Source organism: Dendropsophus ebraccatus, chromosome 3 (genome assembly GCF_027789765.1).
Source record: "Dendropsophus ebraccatus isolate aDenEbr1 chromosome 3, aDenEbr1.pat, whole genome shotgun sequence".
NCBI classification, from domain to species: domain Eukaryota; kingdom Metazoa; phylum Chordata; class Amphibia; order Anura; family Hylidae; genus Dendropsophus; species Dendropsophus ebraccatus.
This window is the reverse complement of record NC_091456.1, coordinates 35,130,845-35,158,616: the sequence shown is the minus strand read 5'-3', so window position 1 is coordinate 35,158,616 and position 27,772 is coordinate 35,130,845. Positions and strand designations below refer to the sequence as shown.

At 43.0% G+C, this 27,772-nt stretch overlaps 1 protein-coding gene across 1 annotated transcript in view; it reads left to right on the top strand.

The window, feature by feature from the left end:
• Positions 1–27,772, top strand: part of SLC8B1 (solute carrier family 8 member B1) — a 44,427-nt gene that overhangs the window by 9,552 nt on the left and 7,103 nt on the right. The window contains exons 3-14 of the mRNA XM_069964114.1: positions 8,107–8,236; positions 13,152–13,304; positions 14,230–14,282; positions 15,526–15,584; positions 19,737–19,841; positions 19,991–20,158; positions 20,670–20,777; positions 22,156–22,209; positions 24,025–24,155; positions 26,890–27,031; positions 27,154–27,275; positions 27,392–27,545. Of these exons, the coding sequence (XP_069820215.1) occupies positions 8,108–8,236; positions 13,152–13,304; positions 14,230–14,282; positions 15,526–15,584; positions 19,737–19,841; positions 19,991–20,158; positions 20,670–20,777; positions 22,156–22,209; positions 24,025–24,155; positions 26,890–27,031; positions 27,154–27,275; positions 27,392–27,545 (1,378 nt within the window). The 5' untranslated portion in view covers position 8,107. The remainder of the gene's footprint in view (positions 1–8,106; positions 8,237–13,151; positions 13,305–14,229; positions 14,283–15,525; positions 15,585–19,736; positions 19,842–19,990; positions 20,159–20,669; positions 20,778–22,155; positions 22,210–24,024; positions 24,156–26,889; positions 27,032–27,153; positions 27,276–27,391; positions 27,546–27,772) is intronic.

The following is a 27,772-nucleotide window of genomic DNA, read 5'->3' as shown; positions in this document are numbered from 1 at the left end:
GGAATTGTTTTGCGCTTACGGCGTTTACCATGCGAGATCAGAAATAAAATAAATTTATAGTTCGGGCGATTACACACGCGGCGATAACAAACATGTTTATTTTTTTATTTTTATCTATTTATAACATGGGAAAGCGGGGGTGATTCAAACTTTTATTAGGGGAGGGGGTTGTTAATTAATAATAAAACTTTTTTTATTTTTTTTACACACATACTAGAAGCCCCCCGGGGAACTTCTAGTATCAGTGGCGTAGCTACCATGAAGGCAGGGAAGGCAGTTGCTATGGGGCCCTGCCCTGCAGGGGGCCCGGGGGCCCGCCTGGCCTGTCTCCCCTGTCTTCAAGGTAGCTACGCTACTGATGGTTAAGCACCCTGCCAGAGACGCAGAAGGGAGCATCTGCAATCCCCTTTGAAACACCTCCGCACCTCCCCCTGACACAGGCTCAGAGCGTCCTGCACCAGTGTCCCCCTCTCCACAAGTGGAACAGTCCCGGGATGTTCCGCTAAGCCCCGCCCCCATCGCGGCAAGCCCCGCCCCCAGTGGGATATTCGCTCATCGCACATGGCCTGAGGAGGAGACACAGCAGGAAGATGGTAACTATCACTGCCAGCTGGAAGTCACCAGCTTCCCTGGCATCCTGTATAATGGGGGTCACTCAGGCTCAGCTTCCCTGGCATCCTGTATAATGGGGGTCACTCAGGCTCAGCTTCCCTGGCATCCTGTATAATGGGGGACACTCAGGCTCAGCTTCCCTGGCATCCTGTATAATGGGGGTCACTCAGGCTCAGCTTCCCTGGCATCCTGTATAATGGGGGACACTCAGGCTCAGCTTCCCTGGCATCCTGTATAATGGGGGACACTCAGGCTCAGCTTCCCTGGCATCCTGTATAATGGGGGACACTCAGGCTCAGCTTCCCTGGCATCCTGTATAATGGGGGACACTTAGGCTCAGCTTCCCTGGCATCCTGTATAATGGGGGACACTCAGGCTCAGCGTCCCTGGCATCCTGTATAATGGGGGTCACCAGCTTCCCTGGCATCCTGTATAATGGGGGTCACTCAGGCTCAGCTTCCCTAGCATCCTGTATAATGGGGTCACCAGCTTCCCTGGCATCCTGTATAATGGGGGTCACCAGCTTCCCTGGCATCCTGTATAATGGGGTCACCAGCTTCCCTGGCATCCTGTATAATGGGGGTCACCAGCTTCCCTGGCATCCTGTATAATGGGGGTCACTCAGGCTCAGCTTCCCTGGCATCCTGTATAATGGGGTCACTCAGGCTCAGCTTCCCTGGCATCCTGTATAATGGGGGTCACTCAGCTTCCCTGGCATCTTGTAAAATGGGGTCACCAGCTTCCTTGGCATCCTGTATAATGGGGTCACTCAGCTTTCCTGGCATCCTGTATAAAGGGGTCAGTCAGTCTCCCTGGTATCCTGTATAATGGGGTCAGTCAGTCTCCCTGGTATCCTGTATAATGGGGTCAGTCAGCCTCCCTGGTATCCTGCATAATGGGGTCATCCCGCTTCCCTGGCATCCTGTATAATGGGGGTCACTCAGGCTCAGCTTCCCTGGCATCCTGTATAATGGGGTCACTCAGGCTCAGCTTCCCTGGCATCCTGTATAATGGGGGTCACTCAGGCTCAGCTTCCCTGGCATCCTGTATAATGGGGGTCACTCAGCTTCCCTGGCATCCTGTATAATGGGGGTCACTCAGCTTCCCTGGCATCTTGTAAAATGGGGTCACCAGCTTCCTTGGCATCCTGTATAATGGGGTCACTCAGCTTTCCTGGCATCCTGTATAAAGGGGTCAGTCAGTCTCCCTGGTATCCTGTATAATGGGGTCAGTCAGTCTCCCTGGTATCCTGTATAATGGGGTCAGTCAGCCTCCCTGGTATCCTGTATAATGGGGTCATCCCGCTTCCCTAGCATCTTGTATAGTAGTCAGTATAATGGAGGTCACCCCCTGGACTCAGAGCTGCCCCAACCAGCAGGGACTCTAAACGGCCTACTACCACTCACCCCCCCCCCCCCCCCCCCCCCCCCACACACACACACACACACACCCCAGGGCACAGCGTCTCCGAGCTGCCAAATGCAGGGGGACAGCTCCATATCGATGGTACAGGTAATCTCTTGTTGAGATTTATGCAGTATAGTAATACTGCAAAGATTTCTATTGCTTTTGGCTGCTGCAGCCAAAAACAATAGAATGCCAAGCAGGGATCAGCGCCATTATGGCGCAGACCCCGGCCGGTAACAGATGCGGGGATCACTCCTCTGCACCCACGACAGCTGCATTTAGAAAGCTAATTAGCGGGCACGGCAATCGGCCCGTGCCCCCTAATAGCTGCGAGTCTTTAAAGGGGTAAGAAAAACTTGTTTTCTATTAAAAGTACATTAAAGGTTATATAGATGTGTCTATACAATGTATTACTGTACCTGTACGGTTCTGCCACACTGGTAGCTGATAGAAATTCAGGAAGTAAAAAAAATGGCCTCTGTGCAAATCCACATTGTCTCCTGCTCCCACTGCTATCCCCCCTTAGGAGACAAATCTTCCATGCCTCTGTCTCACATTGTGTGTGTTTGCTGAGCACAGGCTGATGATGCAGATAGGGGGCAGGGCGTGATGTCCCAGGAGGCTTGGCTGGATCCCCCAATCCCCTGAGTGATTCCCCATCTCTGAATGGCCAGAAGCAAGTGTTGCACTGATTTCTCTAATTGTGCAGAAGTGTGCAGTGAAATTAGGGCTGTGTTCACACATGTAGGAGTGTCATTGCAGTACTGCAGCGTCTTCACAAAAAAGATGCAGTAACACAAGTAAATGATGCTAAACGGCAGAGAGGATCAGAGCCTTATTGTGGGGCTCAACTTCAAAGATAACAGATGCTTGATTATAATATGTGCGTGGAAATGTAAAGAAAAAAAAAATTCAGAAAGTTCTTTACTTTATTCCAATATTAGCGTTACAGGTAGAGAATACAGCGTGCTGTGTGGTGTTACAGGTAGAGAATACAGTGTGCTGTTTGGTGTTACAGGTAGAGAATACAGTAAGCTGTGTAGTGTTACAGGTAGAGAATACAGTGTGCTGTGTGGTGTTACAGGTAGAGAATACAGTAAGCTGTGTAGTGTTACAGGTAGAGAATACAGCGTGCTGTGTGGTGTTACAGGTAGAGAATACAGCGTGCTGTGTGGTGTTACAGGTAGAGAATACAGCGTGCTGTGTGGTGTTACAGGTAGAGAATACAGCGTGCTGTGTGGTGTTACAGGTAGAGAATACAGCGTGCTGTGTGGTGTTACAGGTAGAGAATACAGTGTGCTGTGTGGTGTTACAGGTAGAGAATATAGTGTGCTGTTTGGTGTTACAGGTAGAGAATACAGCGTGCTGTGTGGTGTTACAGGTAGAGAATACAGTGCTGTGTGGTGTTACAGGTAGAGAATACAGTAAGCTGTGTAGTGTTACAGTAAGCTGTGTAGTGTTACAGGTAGAGAATACAGTGTGCTGTGTGGTGTTACAGGTAGAGAATACAGTGCTGTGTGGTGTTACAGGTAGAGAATATAGTGTGCTGTTTGGTGTTACAGGTAGAGAATACAGTAAGCTGTGTAGTGTTACAGGTAGAGAATACAGCGTGCTGTGTGGTGTTACAGGTAGAGAATACAGTGCTGTGTGGTGTTACAGGTAGAGAATATAGTGTGCTGTTTGGTGTTACAGGTAGAGAATACAGCGTGCTGTGTGGTGTTACAGGTAGAGAATACAGTGTTCTGTGTGGTGTTACAGGTAGAGAATACAGCGTGCTGTGTGGTGTTACAGGTAGAGAATACAGCGTGCTGTTTGGTGTTACAGGTAGAGAATACAGCGTGCTGTGTGGTGTTACAGGTAGAGAATACAGTGTGCTGTGTGGTGTTACAGGTAGAGAATATAGTGTGCTGTTTGGTGTTACAGGTAGAGAATACAGTAAGCTGTGTAGTGTTACAGGTAGAGAATACAGTGCTGTGTGGTGTTACAGGTAGAGAATACAGTGTGCTGTGTGGTGTTACAGGTAGAGAATACAGCGTGCTGTGTGGTGTTACAGGTAGATAATACAGTGTGCTGTGTGGTGTTACAGGTAGAGAATACAGTGTGCTGTGTGGTGTTACAGGTAGAGAATACAGTGTGCTGTGTGGTGTTACAGGTAGAGAATACAGCATGCTGTGTGGTGTTACAGGTAGAGAATACAGTGTGCTGTGTGGTGTTACAGGTAGAAAATACAGTGCTGTGTGGTGTTACAGGTAGAGAATACAGTGCTGTGTGGTGTTACAGGTAGAGAATACAGTGTGGTGTTACAGATAGAGAATACAGCATGCTGTGTGAGTGGGACCACAATGAAATCATAAATTACTGCAAATAATTCAGTAACACAATGAAACTGCAATGTGTGAAAACAGCCTAGAAGTTCTGCAACAGCTTTGGGCAGGGAATAGGCTGGGTGAAGGACTGTGATGAACAGCTGAGGGAAAGCATTGCATTCTGGAACCTGTAGTCCTGTGTACAACTGTTAAACCAGGAAGTGCAGAAACACAAAACAGAACAAAACCCCCCAAAACAAATGGATTTTTGGTAGTTTTAAAAATGGAATAGATAGGTAAGTATTGCTTTATGCTTCTGCAGAAGTTTCATTTTTTTTTAACCTCTACCTGGAGTTCTCCTTTAATGGTGTCTGCCAAATTTGGAAGATCTGCCGTAATGTACACTCACTAAGGCTGGGTTTACACTACATTTTTGCGTTCCGTTTTTTTGCAAAAAGTGCATTTTTCCATTGACTTCCTTAAAAAAAAAAAAAAACGGACCAAAACGCATCCGTTTTTTTTTCTTTTAACGTACACAAAAAAGGGGTGAAGTACGTAAAAAAAAAAAAAAAACGATCCTTTTTGATCAGTTTTTTTCTTTTATTTTTATAATGGAAGTCAATGGAAAAACGGATCAAAACGCATGCACACAATTGCATCCGTTTTTCAATCCGTTTTTTTTTTTTTTTTTATTTAACGGATTGCAAAAACATTGTGTGAACCCAGCCTTAGGGACCTGTTGGTTGACAGCAGTTCCTCCTCAGCTCTGTGACTTATAAAGAATCGGGGACAATGTATTTAATGATTGTTTTGCTCTGACTGTGATTTATCAGGCATGTAATAATATTATTAACAATAACTTTGTTTCCTCTGACACTGGAAGAGCTGGTTGTCTCCATCAGCACATTCCCAAACCTTCTGCTGTATAGTTATTACCAGTGGCAGGAGGACTATGGAGATCCATCTGTCCCTCACCTGCTGTTACTGATGTTCCTGATGTTTATATGTATACTGAGCCCTATCACAGATGTATGAAAGCAGGAGCGTAGTTAGAAGCAAAAACTCTATGTGCCCCCCTTCCCTTCCGTACTCACCTGGCCCGGCGCAGTCCCCCGGCGTTTCTTCGTTCTCTCGGCTCACAAGTGGGCCAGGTAAATATGTGTAGGTCTGGGCCTCTTGTGGCTGGAGGTGCAATGCTGTCTCTGGCCTCTAGAGGGACTGACGGGACGAGAAGCTGGTGGTTTCTTGCTCTGTCAGTCAGAGCGCTGCAGCATTTTAACTGTAGGTGTTTTTAATAGTGGATCACAAATGGAATAAACTTTTAAGATTTTTTTTTTCTCCTGGTATTCAGAAATGGCCGTGATATAGTTCTTAGTTTTGTACGTCTACTACATACAATGCACCATTGTTTTTATGATTTTCTTTCCAAATTACCAGGGAAAATTGATGTTGGCTCTGTAAGAAGCATAACATTCAGTTTCAGGGCTGTTAAGTGGAGTTGATTGAAGATTACCCATGGTAGTTTATGTAACTACTTCATATGGCTAAACAAACATTCAGAGATCTAAATGGCTGGTACATTGTACTAGGGTGGATTCATACACGGATGCTGCTGTAAAACCCATATGTCTTATATATATATATATATGTATGTGTTTAAAATAAATAAATATATTTATATTTTAAATACTCCTATACAGAAAAGTTGAAACCGTGGTACCACGCTGTGGGATGTACAGTCCTTTAGGGATCCGACCCTTATCCCAAACGTATCCAGAAAGATCAAACGAAGGACAGCATCCCCAATACAAAAGTGCCCTTACTTTATTCAGGGCTGTGGAGTCGGAGTTGGAGTCGGAGCTAGCTTTGGCTGGAGTCTGAGTTGGAGTCGGAAAAAAATGTACCGATTCCGACTCCAGCTTTAAAAAAAATCTTTTAAAAATGTAGAATTGAATTTTGATATGAATTTTACAAGTTTTGCTCATGAATATATTTTATGAGCAACATTCTAATAGGACACTGGCCCTATTACATAAGGGTGGTCTGGGAATATATCAGTAATAGGACACTGGCCCTATTACATAATGGTGGTCATGGAAAAGTTATCGGTCACTATTTGGCAGTTTGTTTCTGAGCTGGAAGAGTCCATTGTGTGGGGGAGATCTGTGCTGTTCTCTTACTGGATGCTGGATGACTGTATATAAGCAGCAGTGTAATATGAAGATATCCTGTGTAATATAGAGGAGGAGGAGAAGACATAAGTAGTGTAGGTGTAACTTCTGTCCTCAATGTGGTGTTTTCTCTCTGGGAGAAGATTGTGTGTTTTTATTCAGTGTTCTATGGCTGCAGTAGGCTGTGTGTGTGCTATGGCTGCAGCAGGCTGTGTGTGTGTGTGTGTGTGTGTGTGTGTGCGTGCTATGGCTGCAGTAGGCTGTGTGTGCTATGACGACAGCATGCTGTGTGTGTGTGTGCTATGGCTGCAGCAGGCTGTGTGTGTGTGCGCACACTATGGCTGCAGCAAGCTGTGTGCATGTGTGCTATGGCCACAGCAGGCTGTGTGTGTGTGTGGTGTGCGCTATGGCTGCAGCAAGCTGTGTGTTTGCTATGGCTGAAGCAGGCTGTGTGGGTGTGTGTGTGTGTGCTATGGCTGCAGCAGGCTGTGTGTGTGTGTGCGTGCTATTGCGTGCCCCCACAGTGACCTTCTATATCACTATGTGTGACCCCTCTCTATATCACTATGTGTGACCCCCTGTATATCACTATGGCTGACCTCTATATTACAGGTATTTGGCATTGTTAGCAGTGTTTTTTTTAAGTATGGGTAATATTTAGTTATAAACATAGATTGTCAGCAGGAAAAGATCACCTGCTCCATCTAGTCTAGTTCTGAGTTGCTCAGGACATGGAGGCTGGAGACTGGCTGCATCCACTGCACACACAGGAGAAGCTTCCTTTGTATGTTTCATAAGTCGCCCCAGGATCATGTAATACATTAGGGAGAAGCTGTTGAGCCAGTGTGATAAATAACTCCCCTGGTATATGACCCGCCATTTATGAAGGAGCAGGAGTCTGAGTTGGGAGTCGGAGTGGGTCCTGATAAAATTCAGGAGTCTGAGTCGGAGCTGCGGCTTACCGACTCCACAGCCCTGACTTTATTGTGCCAGTTTGCATAGAATAATACGATTCAGCTCTATACCTCGAGCCTTTTTCAAGCTTTTTGGTTTAAAAAAGGCTCGAGGTATAGAGCTGAAACGTATTATTCTATGCAAACCGTCACAATAAAGTAAGAGCACTTTTGTATTTGCTGTCCCTCGCTTGCTTTGTATATATTAATATATAATTTTTTTTTTATACATTTGGGTGTATGAAATACATGAACAATCCTGAAGAGCCCATAACCTAGTATAACCCAGACTCCAAGATGCCTCTATATAAAACCAGACTATGCTTTTTGTCTTCCATAAAAAAAAAAAATAGATTAGGCTGGGGGGGGGGCGGCGAGGGAGCTAAATACATGGCTTAGGGGTTATCCCTCTGATCTTTTTAGATCCTAGCAACCTCCCCACCCAGGGAAAGTATTTGTTTGTGACATCTTCCAAACAATGTGACTTTTACTTCCTCCTCTGCTTCACATGACCACATTGTGCAGTGTCAGTACAGGAAGAAGGCCCTGTACAAATACAGCCAGAGGACTGCAATGTGCGCTCAGAATGCAGAAGGATTTCATAGGAAATAAAATTCTGCTATTTATTTTTATGTTCTTGTGCTTCTGAATACCTAGGATGCCCCTGACCACTTCACAATGGCGCATGAACACCACATCTATAAGTCACGAAGCCGTCAACTTCCCACTACTCTGGGGCCTTCCGACTTTAGGGACCGATGTGAACTACACCACAGAGGAAGCTGACGTGAGTATGAATGTCTTTATCAGTAAAGGTAATTGTGTACTCTGCTTCTAGGAACTGATATTAGGCTTTAGGATATAAACGAATTCTCTCTGCTTCACCTCTCGTTATTCCGCTGCAGTAATATGCGATGTTAGCTAGGAAGCATAACATATTGTGCAGGGTATTACTGTTTAGGGTATATTCATACAGGACTGAAATGCTGCAGATTTTGTTACATTTTAACCTCAATAGGGAAATCAGAATCTGCAGCATTTCAGTCATACGTGAACATACCCATACAGATATCGTATAAGCCTGGTACTTTATAGTCCACAAATCTCAATGTAAAAAAAAAATTGCTTATGTTGATAGGCCAATTCGAGCAGATATATTGATCTGTGTAATGAAGAGAGTGGTGCGCTAAAAAAAAGATCATCGGCTGATTATTGTCTTTTAAAGGGATTGTCCAGCGAAAATCTTTTTCCTTCAAATCAACTGGTGTCAGAAAGTTATATAGATTTGTAATTTACTTCTATTAAAAAAAAATCTAAAGTCTTCCAGGACTTATTAGCTGCGGTATGCCATGCAGGAAATGTTGTTTTATTTTCATTCTGACACAGTGCTCTCTGCTCACACCTCTGGCTGAGACAGGAACTGTGCAGAGCAGGAGAGGTTTTCTATGGGAATCCTCATAGAAAACCTCTTCTGCTCTGGACAGTTCCTGTCTCGCCAGAGATGGCAGCAGAGAGAGTCAGACTGAATATAAAACACTATTTTCTGCATGACATACAGCAGCTAATAAGTATGGGAAGACTTGAGATTTTTTTAATAGAAGTAAATTACAAATCTATATAACTTTTTGACACCAGTTGATTTGAAAGAAAACGATTTTCGCCAGACAACTCCTTTAACATGTTAAAAAATCATCGGTCGCCGACCAGGCATCACTAAGCGTTACAGCGAGGGTAAAGAAAATAATACGTATACTTACTAGAGATGAGCGAACCGGGTTCGGGTTCGAGTCGATCCGAACCCGAACTTTCGGCATTTGATTAGCGGGGGCTGCTGATCTTGGATAAAGCTCTAAGGTTGTCTGGAAAACATGGATACAGCCAATGACTATATCCATGATTTCCACATAGCCTTAGAGCTTTATCCAACTTCAGCAGCCACCGCTAATCAAATGCCGAAAGTTCGGGTTCGGATCGACTAGAGCATGCTCGAGGTTCGCTCATCTCTAATACTTACCTTTCCAGGCTCCCCCAGTGTTGTCCTCCTGCCTTGTTTCTGTGATTCCCCCGCTCACCACAGCCGCTTCTGCCACTTCCGAAGCCGTCTTTGAAGTGACAGGCCGCTCACCCAGTCACTGTCCATGGTGCTGTCCAGTCTCAGATAGTAATTGGCTAAGTGGCCTGCAGTGACCAGGGAAGCCCACAGACAATGTTGGAGGACACTGGGGAAGGTGGGCCGGTAAGTACATCTTTATTATTTTACACCATTGAAGCAAGAGGTGCATGGACATTGAGCCATATAACAGGCTCTGTAAGCGAGTGCCAATCTAGACCGGTGCTTACTTACCCAGGATATTTGGCCTTATATATTGTAATATATCCCTTACCTGATGGTCTGGTACTAGAGTATTCAGGGGTTCAAAGGAAGTATTTTATTCTGGATGTTAACTGTTTCAGGATCAGTTATTTTATTTATTTTTTTTACCTTGAAAAAGTGATAAAATAGTAAATAGAATATTTCCCATCTAAATCACAATAAAATAGGCAGAGAATAATATATATTTTGATATATCAGCCCCTGCCTTACATTTCATATTCTTCTGCTCAGATGTTAAATCAGGACAATAAATAAGAAAACAGCACTGGTGGGCCCATTACTTTCCAGATACAACTGTTGCCATCGGATCCCTGTGCCTTTATTGCATGCTGTGCTATATTGTCCTGTATTACATATGGAACCTATGAACATAGTAGGACCGCCCACCTGACCGCTCATTCTGGGCTAAGTAGTCGAGTGGGTGGTCATACTCCTACTTAAGTGTGCATACAGAGAGAACGGTCATCAAACGAGCAGGACCACCCACTTGCCAAATTAGCCCACAATAGGTAGTCACGTGGGCGGTCATACAATGTGATTGAAATCTTTCCACATATACACACTTATATACAATTTCTAAGTAGGACCACCCAGTTGTCTACTTAGCCCAAAGTGAGCAGAGATTTATTAATAAATTATCCTGTAAAGTCTTCCATAAAACTATACGTCAATCTGCTATATAACAAGATGCCTGCAGATTGGACTACGTTTCCAATGTCCTAGGTTTCCTTCTAAAACAAAAAGTACACTAGTATGTTGTAAAACTTTTAATTTGCTTATTGAATCACACCTTTCCTGATGTGAAAAACATATACTAGTGATATGCTAATAGTTATACTCGGGCCTGCTCTTCTTTGGAGTTGGGTAGAGTACCAAATCATCCTTTTGAACTAATAAGCAGCACCTACAGATGTCATATAATACCCTTTGTAATTGCAGAGAACCCTTAAGAGCCTGCATCATCCCTCATTTATAGTAGCTTATAGGGCTAGCAGCCATAGTGATGTCACTGCAAACATGATCCCATAACCCTCAGCTTTATCACCAATGTATCTAACCCTCCCTGCTTATAGCATCAGTTTCTCATCAGTCCCTGATAATATATTATAGTGGTGCCTTGGATTACGAGCATAATTCATTCCGGGACCGTGCTTGTAATCCAAATCCACTCTTAAACCAAAGCAGATTTTCCCATAAGAAATCATAGAAATGTAAACAATTGGTTCCACACCCCAAAAATTATGATTTATTATTCTGAATAACATGTAAAATAGATGAAACAAACATTCAGAAACAGCAGAATATGTCATATTATAAGTTACTGTACAGTAATGGAGAGGATGGAAAACACAAGGGCTGACAGAGACTGCAGGGGGCATGAAGGAATGAGCAGGGCAGATGTGGGCACATACATGCAGTGCTCTCTGTCCGGGGAGAGAGGGGTTACAGCTACATGAAGAGGTTACCTCCACAGTCTTGTCCCCTGATGTGAGCCCCAGCCTGAAGTGGATCTGCTATGATTTGGAAGGTGAGGGAGACTTCCTGGGTCAGAGTACAGGACTGTAGACCCCGCTATGACCATACCCCTCCTCCACTCGCACTCCCACCCCGTACAGGGAGCTCTTAAACCAAATCTCAAATCTTGTATCTTGGATTTGGACTGTCTCATAACAAATGCATCCTCCATTCCATGCATACACACGCATACCCCCTGTGGATGTTGTGTCAAACTGTACCCTGCAGTAGTTATAGTTCACTGATACCATACACATATTGCCCACCAGTATTCTATCCCGCTGCTCCTCTGATACTATCCTCATCTCCTCTTTCCACTTTTCCTGACCTTTTATGATTATTTTCTTTTTTTGCCATGAGATATTTATCTTAATTTACCATATCATTTGAACAAAGCCTTATGATGGATAACACATGATACTATGAATTGGATCACCTCCAGCACTGTTTGTACTTTAAAGAGGGTTTTATCTCTTGTTTTCTGAAAGGCGTCCTCAAGCATCTATGCCCGGGTTCACTTTTAACGTACAAAAAAGTGGTCAATGTTTTTGTGTACACAAAAAAAAAAAGCATCTGTTTTCATCCATGTGTTGTTGTTTTTTTGTTTTTTTTATAATTGAGGTCAATCAGAAAAGTATAGAATTCAGTTCACTTTTTAACAGAAGGTTGAGTTGTGAGGTTAGGAAATAGAATTTGAAGTTTTGAAATGAAAAGCCCCCTCTCTCTTTTGATATATTAAAAAAAAAAATTCTAGGCGTTTACCCACTCATGATGTTCTAGTGCAAATCTATTAAAACTGTATTTTCTGTGTCCTGTTTTTGTAGGTCCATGTACTGTGTAGAGTGGGTGTAAAAGGACTGATCAGGCTCCATGTACAAGGGGACAATGTAGTCCCTTGTTATAGCCCTTTTAGCTCACACTTGGATCTATTTCTCCAACCCTTAAAGGGGTTATCCAGCGCTACAAAAACATGGCCACTTTTCCCCCTACTGTTGTCTCCAGTTCAGGTGTGGTTTGCAATTAAGCTCCATTTACTTCAATAGAACTGAGTTTCAAAACCCCACCCAAACTGGAGACAACAGTAGGAGGAAATTGGCCATGTTTTTGTTGCGCTGGATAACCCCTTTAAGGCTATGTTCCCACACAGTATTTTTGCTCAGTATGTTGCAATCAAAACCAGGAGTGGATTGAAAACACAGAAAGGCTATGGTCACTCACTGTTGAGATTGAGTGGATGGCCGTCATTTAATGCCAAATAAAAAAAAACGTTGTTTTAAATAACTGTAATTATTTGCCATTAACTGACGGCCATCCACTCCATTTCAACAGTGTGAGAACATAGCTGTTCTGTGTTTTCAATCCACTCCTGGCTTTTGGTTGTAAAATACTGTGCGGACATAAAAGGTTTTTCCAAACTTAGAAAAAAACATGGCAGATTTCTTCCAGGAATAGCACCACTCTTGTCCTCAGTTCGGATGTAGGTTTTGCAGCTCAGTCCCATTGAATTGCCTGAAGCTGAATCTTAATACCACACACAACCTGAGGACAGGGGTGGTGCTGTTTATGCAAGAAAGTAGTGCTATTTCTAACCCTGGATACCCCTTGTCCTAATTTACCTTATGTAAAGAATGGACACCAATCGCTTTGTACAATTGATTAGAACTTCACTTAACAAAACTTAGAATATGCGACAGATCACATGGCACAATACAATATGATACAGATACAGTCACAATAGATCAGTGGTACTAATACATGAGAATTATGAACAAACAGGTAAATTCTTAAACTTCTCCTTCTTTATTATATGTAGTGCCAAGAAGTGGGGAAGTTGAATGCTTCCCTCCGCTGTGACTTTGTCAGGAACACCTCAGACTGCAGCGACAATGATGGGTACATTAACTACTTGGATGGGGCATTCTGCAGCTTTCCTCCCCAGCTGTTTCCCTTGGCTATCTTCCTATATGTAAGTATGATGGCATACTAAGCTGATAGATGCTACCGCTGGTTATTTGGCTTGTTCCATGCCTAAATCGTTGGACAGGCTACAAGATGGAGTCTTTGCAAGACTATAATAGTCCTGGTCCAGGAAGGCTTAGAAAACTAAAGCGGACAGCAGGAAATGGTGTCCCTTCTGATGGTCCTTTTCAGAGATCTCCGGATGCTGAACGGCATAAAGAAGCCTCCTTTCGCGTACCTCTAAAGTATGTCATTGTAGCGCTGCTATTTAGGTGTTCCTCTCCGGAAATGCCATATAATACCACCAGTCAGTAGCCAACTGAGGCCATCAATTGGCTGCAGCATCACATGGACATTGTATGTGATATTACCACAGCATTTCTGGCAGGGGACGCCGGTATAGCAGTGAGAATTTTTGCTTTGTTTTTTTTTTTGCTGATTTAAGCCTATGGGCAGTTTTTAATCACTAGGAAAACCATATATATATTTTTTTTTTACCACATCTCCACTCTGACTGTGGGTCCTTTACTTCCCATGGTATCTCTTCCACTAGTTCTGTGTCCGAGCATTGTGGGAAGTATTATTATACCAAGCACATTCTACCTGGCCTGATGTGCGGGTAGTGAGATTGGTGCTCGTTTGCATTTCCCTTAAACAGCATGATCATCCGAGTGGCCAGACCACACAAATGATTGCTTTATTGTTTGTGTGGCCATTAAGTACATTATTGTCTGTACATCCCCTGTTTAGACAGATGTGCGCCCTATAACAATGATTTTACCAGCCGCACAAAAGATGCAATAGTTTGCTTGCTTGACCTTAATACATGTGCCCATGATTGGAGTAGTAGAACTGCTGGTGCTGCTCTGAAGGTGAAAGATGGTGTGATATCATTAGCATATTAATACTTAATATATTGTCATTCTCCATAGGCCTTATGGCTCCTCTACCTCTTCATAATTCTTGCAGTCACTGCAGAGAAATTGTAAGTATAGATGTCCTATCATACTACTCTAATAATAACTTCTATTGACCGCTAATAAATTATACAGTAGTATAATAATAATAATAATAATAATAATAATAAGGATTTATGTAGAGCCAACATATTCCACATTATTTTACCATTCTGAGGAAACCTATACAGAACATACACAGATTATCCAACAGGAGGAATGAAGGCCCTGCCCCATAGAGCTTACAACCTGTGAGGAATGGGGTTGAGGCAAGCGGTGCTTTGTTTATACACTGGTGCGGCCATCTTTTATACATCAGATAAAACGTATTGAGGTGGGTGAAGAAGTCACCAACCAATCTCTGAATTTCTTAAGTGCCTAGCGGTAATAGTAGTGGAGACCATATAGGGATTTACCTGAAAAGATGTATTTTAAGGACACGCTTCTATTTTCTAATTGTAATTTTTATTTTATTTCTTTGCACATTATTATGGGGCCTGCCATCTTGCCTGAGCTATTTAACAACATTTAGTGATGTGCTTTTACAGCATGGCAAGACCCTATTCAGATGAATGAGAAAGGATTCTGGGCATGCTCAGTGACCTTTTATAGAGGTCATTTGAAAGGGAGGGAGATTGTGAGTTGTGAGCAGCAGCTATTATGTGTACCTCTGTTATCTATATACTGGTGTCACCTGTCTGTGCTAATAATTCCAGATAAAAATTCCAGGTTTATGGTATTAGATCTTTATCAGCCATTTCTATGTTAAATAATTTGTATTTGTTACAAATTTAATAACAGACTGTTCTGAAACGTGTCTAGTAAAAGGGAGCACTGCTAAATGTAGCTGTATAGGCGCCATATTTGTTAATGGCGTGTGCCATTACTTTGGCTCAAAATATTAATGTAAAGGTGACAAACCAAGAGGGGGCATAGGGAAATGTATGTAACATATCAAGTAAGATGTACAAGATGTGTTGTTATACAGCATGCACCACTGTGAGAAATGGGGCTCATCTTCCCCTCTGCTCTGAACTCAAGACAGTGGGGGAGATTTATCAAACATGGTGTAAAGGGAAACTGGCTCAGTTGCCCCTAGCAACCAATCAGATTCCACCTTTAATTCCTCACAGACTCTTTGGAAAATGAAAGGTGGAATCTGATTGGTTGCTAGGGGCAACTGAGCCAGTTTCACTTTACACAATGTTTGATAAATCTCCCACGGTATTTTTATCCTTTATTCATATTTTATGTCTTTCTTTTTCGTTTCAGCTTTTGTCCGAATTTGTCTGCGATCTCTCGAACTCTCAGGCTGTCCCATAATGTAGCTGTATCCTTTTTAGAAGTGTTTTTTCGGCTGGTTTAATGCACAACCTTTTTGTGTGAAAAGTCCATGTTTTTATGGTGATTTTACTCACCACCTCTCCGTCCCTCCTCCCCACCCTCCTCCTCATTAGGAATGCTCCAGGCAGATTGCTTCCTATTCCCCACCTGTGTGTATAATGAACATGGGCTGGATCGTTAAGACCCCTGTGCAAAGCTCAAACAGCAGTAAATGTTCCTGGATCATTCCTAATGATGAGGAGGGTGGGGAGGAAAGACTGAGAGGTAGTGCCAGCCCTATGCATATACAAATGTAAGCCCCAGCCGTTAGACACAGCGTTGGAGGATTAAAAGTTGTGTTTTTAGATTTCCCAAGCCATGAATACTGCCTATATTAAAGTCCTCCCTAAGCCCAGGAAAGATCTCACATCCCCGGGGGGATACAGACCGATATCCCTGATCAATGTGGATCTAAAGATATGTTCCAAAATTATGGCTGATAGGCTGGCTTCATTGCTTCCCAATCTGATTTTCGAGGACCAAGTTGGGTTTATTCAGGGGCGATCAGCTGTGACCAACCTTAGAAAGGTCATTGGAGTATTAGATGAGGTTCACCTCCGTCCTGGTTTACACCTCTCCCCCGCCATTCTCTCGATCGATGCTGAAAAAGCTTTTGATAATGTGCGGTGGGAGTGGGTGTGGGCGGTGATGGATAAAATGGGTTTTAATGGCGCCTTCATGACATATCTTAAGGTGCTCTATACGTCCCCCTTAGCAAGAATTAGCACACCTGGATTTCTTTCCCAAACATTCCAGTTGGAGAAAGGCACCAGACAGGGGTGCCCTCTATCTCTCCTCTTATTCAATTTAGCTATTGAACCCCTCTCACGGGCCTTGACCGCTCACAACCTGATAGAGGGCATAAAGGTGGGGGGCATCCCTGTAAAACTTGCGCTCTTTGCGGATGACCTCTTACTGTTCCTGGAACATCCCCAAAGAGATCTCAAGGAAGTTTTCCATTGCTTGACAGACTTCGGCATATGCTCAGGGTTTCGGGTTAATGTAGCAAAGAGCACCATGCTTGACCTATCCAAAGATACTCATAGCAGAGCACGCTTGACCCCTAATACTACAGTTAAGGTTACCCGAGCGTCTATCAGGTACCTGGGAGTTAATATTGGTCCTCAACCAGGGCAGATATATTCCCTAAACTACCCCCCCCCCCCCTCATCCAGTCGATTCTTACAGACTTAGATAAATGGAAAAACCTACCTCTGCCCCTTATGGCTCGATGCCACTTACTTAAAATGCTTGCGTTTTCCAGGATGCTATATCCCATGCAGACGATTCCAGTTTTGCTACGCCATATTGATATCAACAGGATGAATTCTGCTTTTATTAAATTCATATGGAACGGAAAGCGACCTCATATCTCCTTACAGAAGCTGTCACTTTTCCGGGATCAGGGAGGCCTTAACTTCCCGGATATTCGTAGGTACAATTTAGCGTGCCTTTTGCGGCATGGTGTTGACTGGATGAGGGGGACAGGGACGTACTCTAATGTACAGCTGGAAGCTGCCATGGCTGCTCCGTGGTCGCTGCAAGCACTCCTTTATACCAAATTCTCGGTACTTCCGAGGCAGATCAAGCATAGTATCCTCCTAAGGGATAGCATAATGGCCTGGAAAGGGGTCCTGAAAGGGATGAAGCTACCCTTCCTGATTGGAAAATTTTGCCCAAGGAATTTTTAAATATTGGGAATCTAAACTGCAGAAAGATGACCTTACTAAAGCTATTCTTGATGGGTGGGCCTCTGTCCGCAAGGCGGTGGTAAGTGAAACATGGAGGGAGACCCAATTCAAGATTATTCACCATGCTACATATGGCTTCACTTTTTCTAAGACGCCTGAACATCCTGACCGGATTGAGGCCTGCCCAAATTGTGATGAAAAAGGGACAGACTTACTTCATGGATTAGTATCATGCCCACTAACCAGACATTTTTGGGTCAAACTGACTAAAGGGTTCTTTAAAAAATGGTCTACTTTTATTCGCTCCTTCTTGCAGAGAGACGAAATTGTCCACATTATGACGGGGTTTAAAAACACAACCTGGTATATGCGTAAAGACATTGCGGGCACCCTTGGCAAACTGAAGGTGTAGGCCTAGTGGCTGACGACCCTGGTAACTACGAACATTGATCAGATAGTAGAGACACAATTGGACGTGAGCATGGGGGGGGAGGAAGGGTGTTCCGGGATTGTTACATGGTTTGCTTTACTGTTCTGGCCCGATGGGCCTTTCTGTTTGCTTTATTTCCATACGTATGGTAACTATACTATCTGCTGATACTTTCTGTTAGGCGAATGAGAATAATTCGCCCTGTTGTATTTTGGAATGGTGTGAAAATGAAAAACCAAATAAAACTTTAGAAGCAAAAAAAAAAAAATGTCGAGAAATAAAGCACTTGGATGGGGGGGGGGACAGATTGTGGGTACAGAGTCGCTTTAAATGTCATTTACAATTTATTGGCCATGTGAATATGTATAGGACCACTTGTTCCCGCTGATCAATGAGTAAACTCTTTGTTCATTGACTGATCAGCACAAAACATTTGGACATTAAAATCATCATCGGACGCACATGGCTTTATGTAAATGTCCAATATGCAGCTAACAATGACATTTTCTCATTGGCTTCTGTGTTTTGAAAAAATAAATACTGTAAATAAACATTTAAAATGATGGAAAAAGTGTATGAGAAGCCCCTTAGTTGGACTCAGGAGTGCAGTCGGCTGAGTTCATCTTCACCTAAGGCTGGGTTCACACTAGCGTTTTTCTTATTTTCTAACAAATCCGTCTATATTAATTGAAATGATAAGCATAAACTGATAAGCAGACTGATGCAAACTGATTGGAAAAACTTCATTTTTTTTTTTTTTTTTTTAATGGTCAAAATACGGCCGTATTATTGCAAAAAGATGTCCGTAAAACTGCCAAAAAAGACATTGTAGAAACATAGCCTTAGACTTTTGAAGTGCTGAAACAGCTTTCTATACTATACAGCCCTTAAAGGGTACTTCAGAGAATAAGAATTGTTTTCTAATCAATTGATGTCCACAGGGCATGGTCACATGTTCCTCCATGTCGGCCATTTTATGGACAGAAACACAACAGAGCAGGGCAGCCCAACCTGGAAAAGGGAAGTGTGAATTTAGCTCTATGAGGTACACAGGGAGCTGCTGTTCGTAAGGGCTGTGAGTACACTATAGTAAAATAGTTCAGTGTAGAGTATTAGCAAGTGTACTCACAGCCCTTACTAACAGCAGCTCCCTGTGTACCTCATAGAGCTAAAATCACACTCCCCTTCTCCAGGCTGGGCTGCCCTGCTCTGTTGTGTTTCTGTCCATAAAATGTCCGACAGGGAGGAACATGTGACCGTGCCCCGCCTCCAGTGTCCTCCTTAGGCATATACAGGTTCAGTGGTGGACACTGGGGGGCGGGGCATGGTCACATGCTGCTCCATGTCGGCCATTTTATGGACAGAAAAACTACAGGGCAGGGCAGTACAGCCTGGAGGAGGGGAGTGTGATTTTAGCTCTATGAGGTACACAAGGGGCTGCTGACAGTAAGGGCAGTCAGTACACTTACTAATACTGTACACTGAACTATTTTATTACAAAGTGGCCAACCCCTTTAAGAACATCTTTAAAATAGAGTAACTTTATTGAAGAGCTTTTCCTCTTAAAGGGATTATCCAGCATTAGAAAAACATGGCCGCTTTCTTCCAGAGACGGCACCACTTGTGTCTCCAGTTTGGGTGCAGGTTTTGCAACTAGGTTAGGTTCCATTGAAGTGAATGTAGCTTAATGGCAAACCACACCTGAACTGGAGACAAGAGTGGTGCTGTCCCTGGAAGAAAGTGGCCATGTTTTTCTAATGCTGATAAGCCCTTTAAATGTCTCCATGGTTTGCTGTGTGGGAATCAGGGACGCCTACTATAGTGATTTCACCAATGTTGGTAGCCATCTTGTTATCCCAGAAATGTAATATAACTAGGACATTGACAAATTGTTAAAAATGCTACTTAGTCTGACAACTTCTAAGTGTAGGGATCTAAAAATGAGAAAACAATTTTTTCCCTGACAACTGATCTCCATGGCGTCACGTTCCTGGCCTTTGGAAATGGTGCTCCTGATGTATTCAGCGCACTTGCTGCTTTCTCCGACTCGAGGACTGCCGGGTTAGCCATAGGTGCACTTTTTGGTATGTTTTTATTGAACTCCACAATCCTTATTGTATACAGTGTGTTGTGTGTCCCGTTATACATGTAATGTTATGCTCTGTTATTACCAGTGTGATGTACCTTGCATGCGTAGTATTACTAGTGTTACGAGATTGCCTGTGTCTTCCAGGTGCCGGTGTGTTTGTCACCACTGTGGTGGCAGGAGGCATTGCTCTGGTGAAACCATTTACAGCTGCTTCGCGTCCCTTTCTGAGAGACATCGTGTTTTATATGGCTGCCATTTTTCTCACGTTTTATGTGCTCTTTCGGGGTTATGTCAGCTTGCCAGATGTTTTGGGTAGGTGTGGGTTTTTTGTATTTTTTTTTTCCTTCCTAAACTTTATTTTTGTGAAAGAGAACCATGTCACCTATCGCCATCATGTTATAGAACAGGAATAACTGAGCAGATTGATAGATATCTTTGTAGGAAAAGATTCAGTATAACTTTTAACTTGTTGATTTGAAATCTCTGCTCATTCTGTGGTAAGGAGTCCAGTGGGCGGGGTCACTCTATGGACTGGACTCCTTAGCATAGAAACACCAGAGATTTCAATTCATAATTTAAAGGGTATACTAAATATTTTTCTATAAAGATATATATCAATGCACTCAGCTCTACCTGCTCTATAACATGATGGGGATAGCTTAGGTAGAATTTTCATTGTGACTGGTTCCCTTTTAAAATTTTGAGTTTGACTTATTTCATAATGAAGTCATTGACAGTGTATCAGCCTTTGTACTAGTGTTTACACTACATTTCTTTTGTAACATTAATAATAATAATTTTTTTCGTTTTCCACTTTCCACAGTGTACTTGTTACTCTATGTGGCCTATGTCCTTGTGGTTGTTCTGTCCTCCTGGATCTATCAGAGAATGCGTCATCCACTATCATCAGCCCCCAGTTTAAGTGAACCAGGTATGGGCGTTCCTAAGAATTCGCAGGAAAGTCATTTTTATGTATTTGCCAATCTATGTGAACAGACATAGGGAGGGGGAACAATGGATCTTGCGTGTTGAAGTCTACCGTAAGAATTCTGCTAATTTTATGCTCAAGAACACATTTTGAAAGCAAACAAAGCCAATCTTATTTGCCTCTCATGGTCCCTAGATGGACCAAGTGGTCTTTTTTCTGCTGACAATCTTCTATGTATCTTGTATCTATGTTTCTACCTGTCATGAAAAATAACTATTAACATGTCAAAAGCTATTGATCACAGCGGGTCTCACTGCTGAGATCTGCTGTGAGCGGGAGATATAGCTAAGGAGAGAGCGTGGCAGCTTGATCTATTCTTTGGCTGTATCTCCTTAATGGCTTATTCAGACAATGTAAATCTATGAGACTACATGGTTGGAATCAGTGGCCGGCCGGGTAGTGGGTTGCACTGCTGCCACTTTCTTCCTGATCACAGTAGGTCTTCAGCAGTGGGACCCATTGTGATCGATAACTTTTGACATACCTGAAGATGAAGGAGTCCAGCCGCATCCATGGTGCCATACCAAAAACAAAAAAAAAACTCCAACAGCACCTCGGAGACGCTCCAACAATGATCACAGGTAGAAAAATAGGATGCACGCAGGAAGGCTCACAATCCTTGGTATGCGCACTTAACTGTAGTAGAAGAAGGATACCCACAGCATCCAATGCAAAATAAAGTGTGTTTATTCACACATCAGGGTACAAAAGTGCAACGTTTCGGCCAATCCGGCCTTTGTCAAGCATGCTTGACAAAGGCCGGATTGGCCGAAACGTTGCACTTTTGTACCCTGATGTGTGAATAAACACACTTTATTTTGCATTGGATGCTGTGGGTATCCTTCTTCTGCATCCATGGTGCCGTCAAATATAAGTAGTTTTATTTACGTAATCCAGTACAGCAAAAAATAATGTAAAGTTTCTGTCAGGCAGATTCTTTATCAAGGTAAAAGTTCCTGTGTTATCATAACCACTTGAATATGATTGCGCCACAGATGCTGTCGGGACTCCTTCATCTTCAATTTTATATGCCTGCACAATAGGATTGTGGACTTCCCAGCATGCATCCACTCATAACAGCCATTGTTTTGAAATAATAATAATAATAATAATAATTTACCATTAAATGACGGCCATCCACTAAATTTTAATGGTGTGTGAACATAGCCTTTCTGTGTTTTCAATCCACTCCTGGTTTTGGTTGAAAAATACTGACCAAAATACTGTGTGTGAACATAGGGGTTTACCCAAAGTGGTGTTATGTTATTTCTTATTAATTTAAAGTGCTAAAACTTACTTTGTTGCTTTGTCTTTTGCTTAGAGCTTCTCACAGACACAGAAGACACAATCCCCACCCCTCATGGCTCTGAATATGGTATGATCTTACAATAAATTTCATATATATATATATATATATATATATATATATATATATATATATTTATTACACTCACCGGCCACTTTATTAGGTACACCATGCTAGTAACAGGTTGGACCCCCTTTTGCCTTCAGAACTGCCTCAATTCTTCGTGGCATAGATACAACAAGGTGCTGGAAGCATTCCTCAGAGATTTTGGTCCATATTGACATGATGGCATCACACAGTTGCCGCAGATTTGTCGGCTGCACATCCATGATGCGAATCTCCCGTTCCACCACATCCAAAAGATGCTCTATTGGATTGAGATCTGGTGACTGTGGAGGCCATTTGAGTACAGTGAACTCATTGTCATGTTCAAGAAACCAGTCTGAGATGATTCTAGCTTTATGACATGGCGCATTATCCTGCTGAAAGTAGCCATCAGATGTTGGGTACATTGTGGTCATAAAGGGATGGACATGGTCAGCAACAATACTCAGGTAGGCTGTGGCGTTGCAACGATGCTCAATTGGTACCAAGTGGCCCAAAGAGTGCCAAGAAAATATTCCCCACACCATGACACCACCACCACCAGCCTGAACCATTGATACAAGGCAGGATGGATCCATGCTTTCATGTTGTTGACGCCAAATTCTGACCCTACCATCCGATTGTCGCAGCAGAAATCGAGACTCATCAGACCAGGCAACATTTTTCCAATCTTCTACTGTCCAATTTCGATGAGCTTGTGCAAATTTTAGCCTCAGTTTCCTGTTCTCAGCTGAAAGGAGTGGCACCCGGTGTGGTCTTCTGCTGCTGTAGCCCATCTGCCTCAAAGTTGGAGGTACTGTGCGTTCAGAGATGCTCTTCTGCCTACCTTGGTTGTAACGGTTGGCTATTTGAGTCATTGTTGCCTTTCTATCAGCTCGAACCAGTCTGCCCATTCTCCTCTGACCTCTGGCATCAACAAGGCATTTCCGCCCACAGAACTGCCGCTCACTGGATGTTTTTTCTTTTTCGGACCATTCTCTGTAAACCCTAGAGATGGTTGTGCGTGAAAATCCCAGTAGATCAGCAGTTTCTGAAATACTCAGACCAGCCCTTCTGGCACCAACAACCATGCCACGTTCAAAGGCACTCAAATCACCTTTCTTCCCCATACTGATGCTCGGTTTGAACTGCAGGAGATTGTCTTGACCATGTCTACATGCCTAAATGCACTGAGTTGCCGCCATGTGATTGGCTGATTAGATATTAAGTGGTAACATGCAGTTGGACAGGTGTACCTAATAAAGTGGCCGGTGAGTGTGTATATATATATATATATATATATATATATATATATATATATATATATACAGGCAAAGTGTCCCTGTTCTTATTCCTGTAAGGTGCACTTTTGTCAACAGAATCTGGTGGTAGTTAAGCCAGAGCTTTGGGCCTGTAATAATTATTATGGTGAGTTTACACAGAAAGATTATCTGACAGATTATCTGCCAAAGATTTGAAGCCAAAGCCAGGAGTGGATTTGAAAAGAGGAGAAATCTCAGGCTTTCCTTTATGACCTGATCTCTGTTTATAGTCTGTTCCTGGTTTTGGCTTCAAATCTTTGGCAGATAATCTGTCAGATAATCTTTCTGTGTAAACGCACCATTAGTTATATCTATTAGGCTCTGTTCACATTGTGTACTGGGAATGTGCTTTGCATATGGACAGATAAAGCTCCCTGTGCAGAAGCAGCATGTAACTCTAGGCATTCACCCAATACAGGCCAGAAGGGCCTGTGTATATCACTTTTGTAATAACTCTTGTGTCATCTGCACTGTTTAGGAGATGAGTATCAGCCCTTATTGCCAATGCAGCACACTACATGGCAGATATTGTGGAATGGGATCAATCCAGTGGACTCAAGGAAGTGGAGACAAAAACGCTGGCACTGGAAAATTGTAAAAGCTTTTAAGGTAAGTGATGATTGTGTGAAATGGTGCTAAAGTAGTGAATGCAAATTGGAGATCATAGTAGTCTAGAAGTACCCAACTAGCTATAACTTCCCTAAAGGGGAACTCCAGCGATCCCATAAGAAAACATGCACCAAAAGCATGGAGCTGTACTTACTAATCCCCCACCAATTTTTATTTTTTTTTATTTTTTTTTTTAATACACTTTTCCCACTTGTCTACACCAAAACCTAGCCCAAGATTCAAACCCTTACAAATTATTCCAGTCTTACATCATGGCGTCCAGCCAGGAAACTACATCTCCCAGCATGCATTGCACCTCAGAACCAACCTGTCTTGTAGTATCTGCTTCTGCTTTGCACAGTAAGCAGTGAAACTGGCTCAGTTGCCCCTAGCAACCAATCAGATTCCACCCTTCATTTTCCAAAGAGTCTGTGAGAAATGAAAGGTGAAATCTGATTGGTTGCTAGGGGCAACTGAGCCAGTTTAACTTTACCACATGTTTGATAAATCTCTCCCAATATCTATCTACTATCTGTCTGTCTTTCTGTCTATCTATTCATCTACATAGATAGATTAGAGAGAGGGATGAACCAACAGTGCCGCCTTTCCCCTATACTACTTAGGAGAGACTGTTGTTTCCCCAGTTACAGATGAGGTGTTACAGCTTGCCTGTCAACAGAAGAGACCGAGATCATGTGACCCCTGTCTCAGAAGGGAGGGGGGAGAGAGGAGTTGAGACAGAGTGGACCAGGAAGTGAGGATTTTCAGCAGCTTCAGGGTGTGAGTCAGGATGTGCTACAGAAAAACGGCCTAATTCATGTAATAGAAACCTATTACACACAAGCTTAGATTATAGGTGGGGATTAAGCAGGGTTAAATCTTTCTTAAGCAGAGTTCCCCTTTAACTGCAAGTGGTCATTTAATGATAATGTGCATCAAAACAACAAGAAAGCTCGTCATGCCTGAACTCTTATGATGTCTAATAAACTTTGTCTATGATATGGCTTAAAGAGACGTCCAATATACACTCTATGGCCAGTGCGTACACATGACCATTACACCTGTTATGAGCTCCTTAACCACTGTATGACAGAACCATGGGTATAAGTATGAAGGTGGGCTTCATTTTGAGGCTATAACACTGTAGAATCTTCCAAGAGTAGAAGTTCCTCCTCACCAAGATCCTCAAACCGTGCTCAGGGACAGTCATTCTGTAAAAGGGTTTTCCCCAAGTCGTCTGATGCAGAATGTACGCATACATTTATGGGAAATTGTGCAATCTGCCAAACCCAACCTCTGGTCTCCAGATAGCAAAAGATGTTTTACCACTCCAGAGAGATAGAGAGCGCTTCCAGTGCTTCAGAATCCAGGGGCAGAACGCTTTATGCTACCTCAGCTGATGCTTGTCACCGGGTGGTCTCGGGGTTTCTATTGTCATGCACACACGGACACTTTTTGTTTTTGCCGACTCACTTCTTGAAGCATTTCTGTAGTGAGGGATGCAATAGACCAGTGGTAGGAACCTTGGCCCTCCAGCTGTTGCAAAAAAACAACTCCCATCATGCCTGGACAGCCAAAGCTTTAGCTTTGGCTGTCCAGGCATGATGGGAGTTGTAGTTTTTCAACAGCTGGACAGCCAAGGTTCCTTACCCCTGCAATAGAAGGTAGACAATTGTATGCAACAGGTGCATAGAGTGACACCATTGCCACATATTATTCTAAGAGTGGCATTAGCATGTCCTCTTACCAAGGAGCTTCATATTCCCGGTAATCGCTCACTTTCAGTCTCTGCACGCTGCATTGTGTTTCACACCTAGGTTTGTGAGTGTAAAGCAGAAGTCATTCTCTCTGTGTAGAGTTTCAAAGAGTAAGTGACTTCTGCTTCACGCTGGGTTTTTAAAATCTGGCAGCCCGCAGGGGTCAGGAGGAAATTTGATCAGGAGTATGAACTTACCTCTCCCCATGCCCGCAGTTAGCAGCGGGACTGGCCTCTGGACCCCGTCGGGGTCCAGGATCTCCGGCGCTGAGATGTCACGACTAATGGACTGGCCGCTCAGCCAGTCTGTGACTGGGGTGGGACACTGCTCCAGTCACTGATTGGCTGAGCATCCAGTCTTTCAGCCGGGACAAGTCGTGGCATCTATGCAACTCAGGGAAAATGCCTTCCAATAGGGGTCCCGAGGCCGTTCCTGACGCTCACCACAGGCATGGGGAGAGGTAAGGTGATACTCCTGATCAAATTCCCGCTTGCCGCTGCCGGATTTTAAAATGGACAGACTTCTACTTTTAAATAACAATTCTGGAACTTTTTTTTTATTTACTTTTTTTTATTTTTTATTTATAGCTCTGTAATGTACCATTCCTCTGTTATTTCTACTATATGTTACCAGCTCTGTGCATCACGCAGTCTGGCACTCTTCCGCTCTGATTGGATGCTTTTATGCTTAAAAAAATCCACATATGTCAATTAGTTTATGCACTGAAGATGTTCCCGGGCTCCTCAGTGTGCCCGCCCACCAACCTCCCCCGTGCTACTTCCTTATGTATATTTATGTATGCATAATGTTGTCACATCTCCTTTCCCCAGTCAAAAGGACTTGTGCAGTAACAGCACATAGGGTCTGTACACTGGGATAAGAGACGTACTTGGCTGCTTCTCACTGTTTTTATACTATATCTAAATCAAGCTACTTTTCATCAGTTATATTGATATATACTGTATATTTGCCTTTAGGTCCCCATAGAGATTCTGCTGCTGCTCTGTGTGCCGGTTGTAGACCCAGATAGAGAAGATCACAACTGGCAGAGACCCCTGAACTCCCTGCATGTAATCACCAGTCCACTTCTCTGTTTATTCTGTCTACAATCAGGAACGTGTGAGTACCAGACTCTTAATAATTGGGGCAGTAACATGACAATATTGACAGTATGATCGTGGAAAGAGTTGTCCATCATTCAGTGACAGATTTAATAGGAGACTTGTTTTGTACCTCCTTAGATTCAGGCTACATTATTCATGGAGAGCTTTCCATGTGGGCTCTTCTGCTGCTGATCAGTATTCCTTTGTCTTGTGTCGTTTTCTTTACCACCAAGAATGGAGAACCCCCAAAATATCACTGGGTAAGAGTTTATGTGCCACCTTAAATTACTTTTTTTTTTTTACTATTACTATGTGGGATTATTTGCTTTGACTCCCTTTTATGTTTTGTATCATGTTTGTTTTTCCTATTCTTCAGGTATTTTCTTTTATGGGATTTATTGCGAGTGCACTTTGGATCAGCGCTGCCGCAACCGAAGTTGTTAACGTATTGCGCACCTTTGGGGTCATTTTCCGCCTCAGTAATACAGTTTTAGGTCTAACTCTGCTTGCCTGGGGAAATAGTATTGGAGGTAAGTGTAGCTTTGTACATATATATGTTGCATCATGTATATTCTACTGAAGTCACTGCTTCATAAGCTGAATTCACAATTCTGCAGATTTCAATGTCTGCTAATAATTGGTTGAGAGGCCCGCTCAAAAGTGACCCACCCCCATCCCCACCCCCCAGTTCACAAAAAAATATCTCATTTACGAATTTGGATTTGTAAAATTATAGATAATTAGCACAACTGATTGA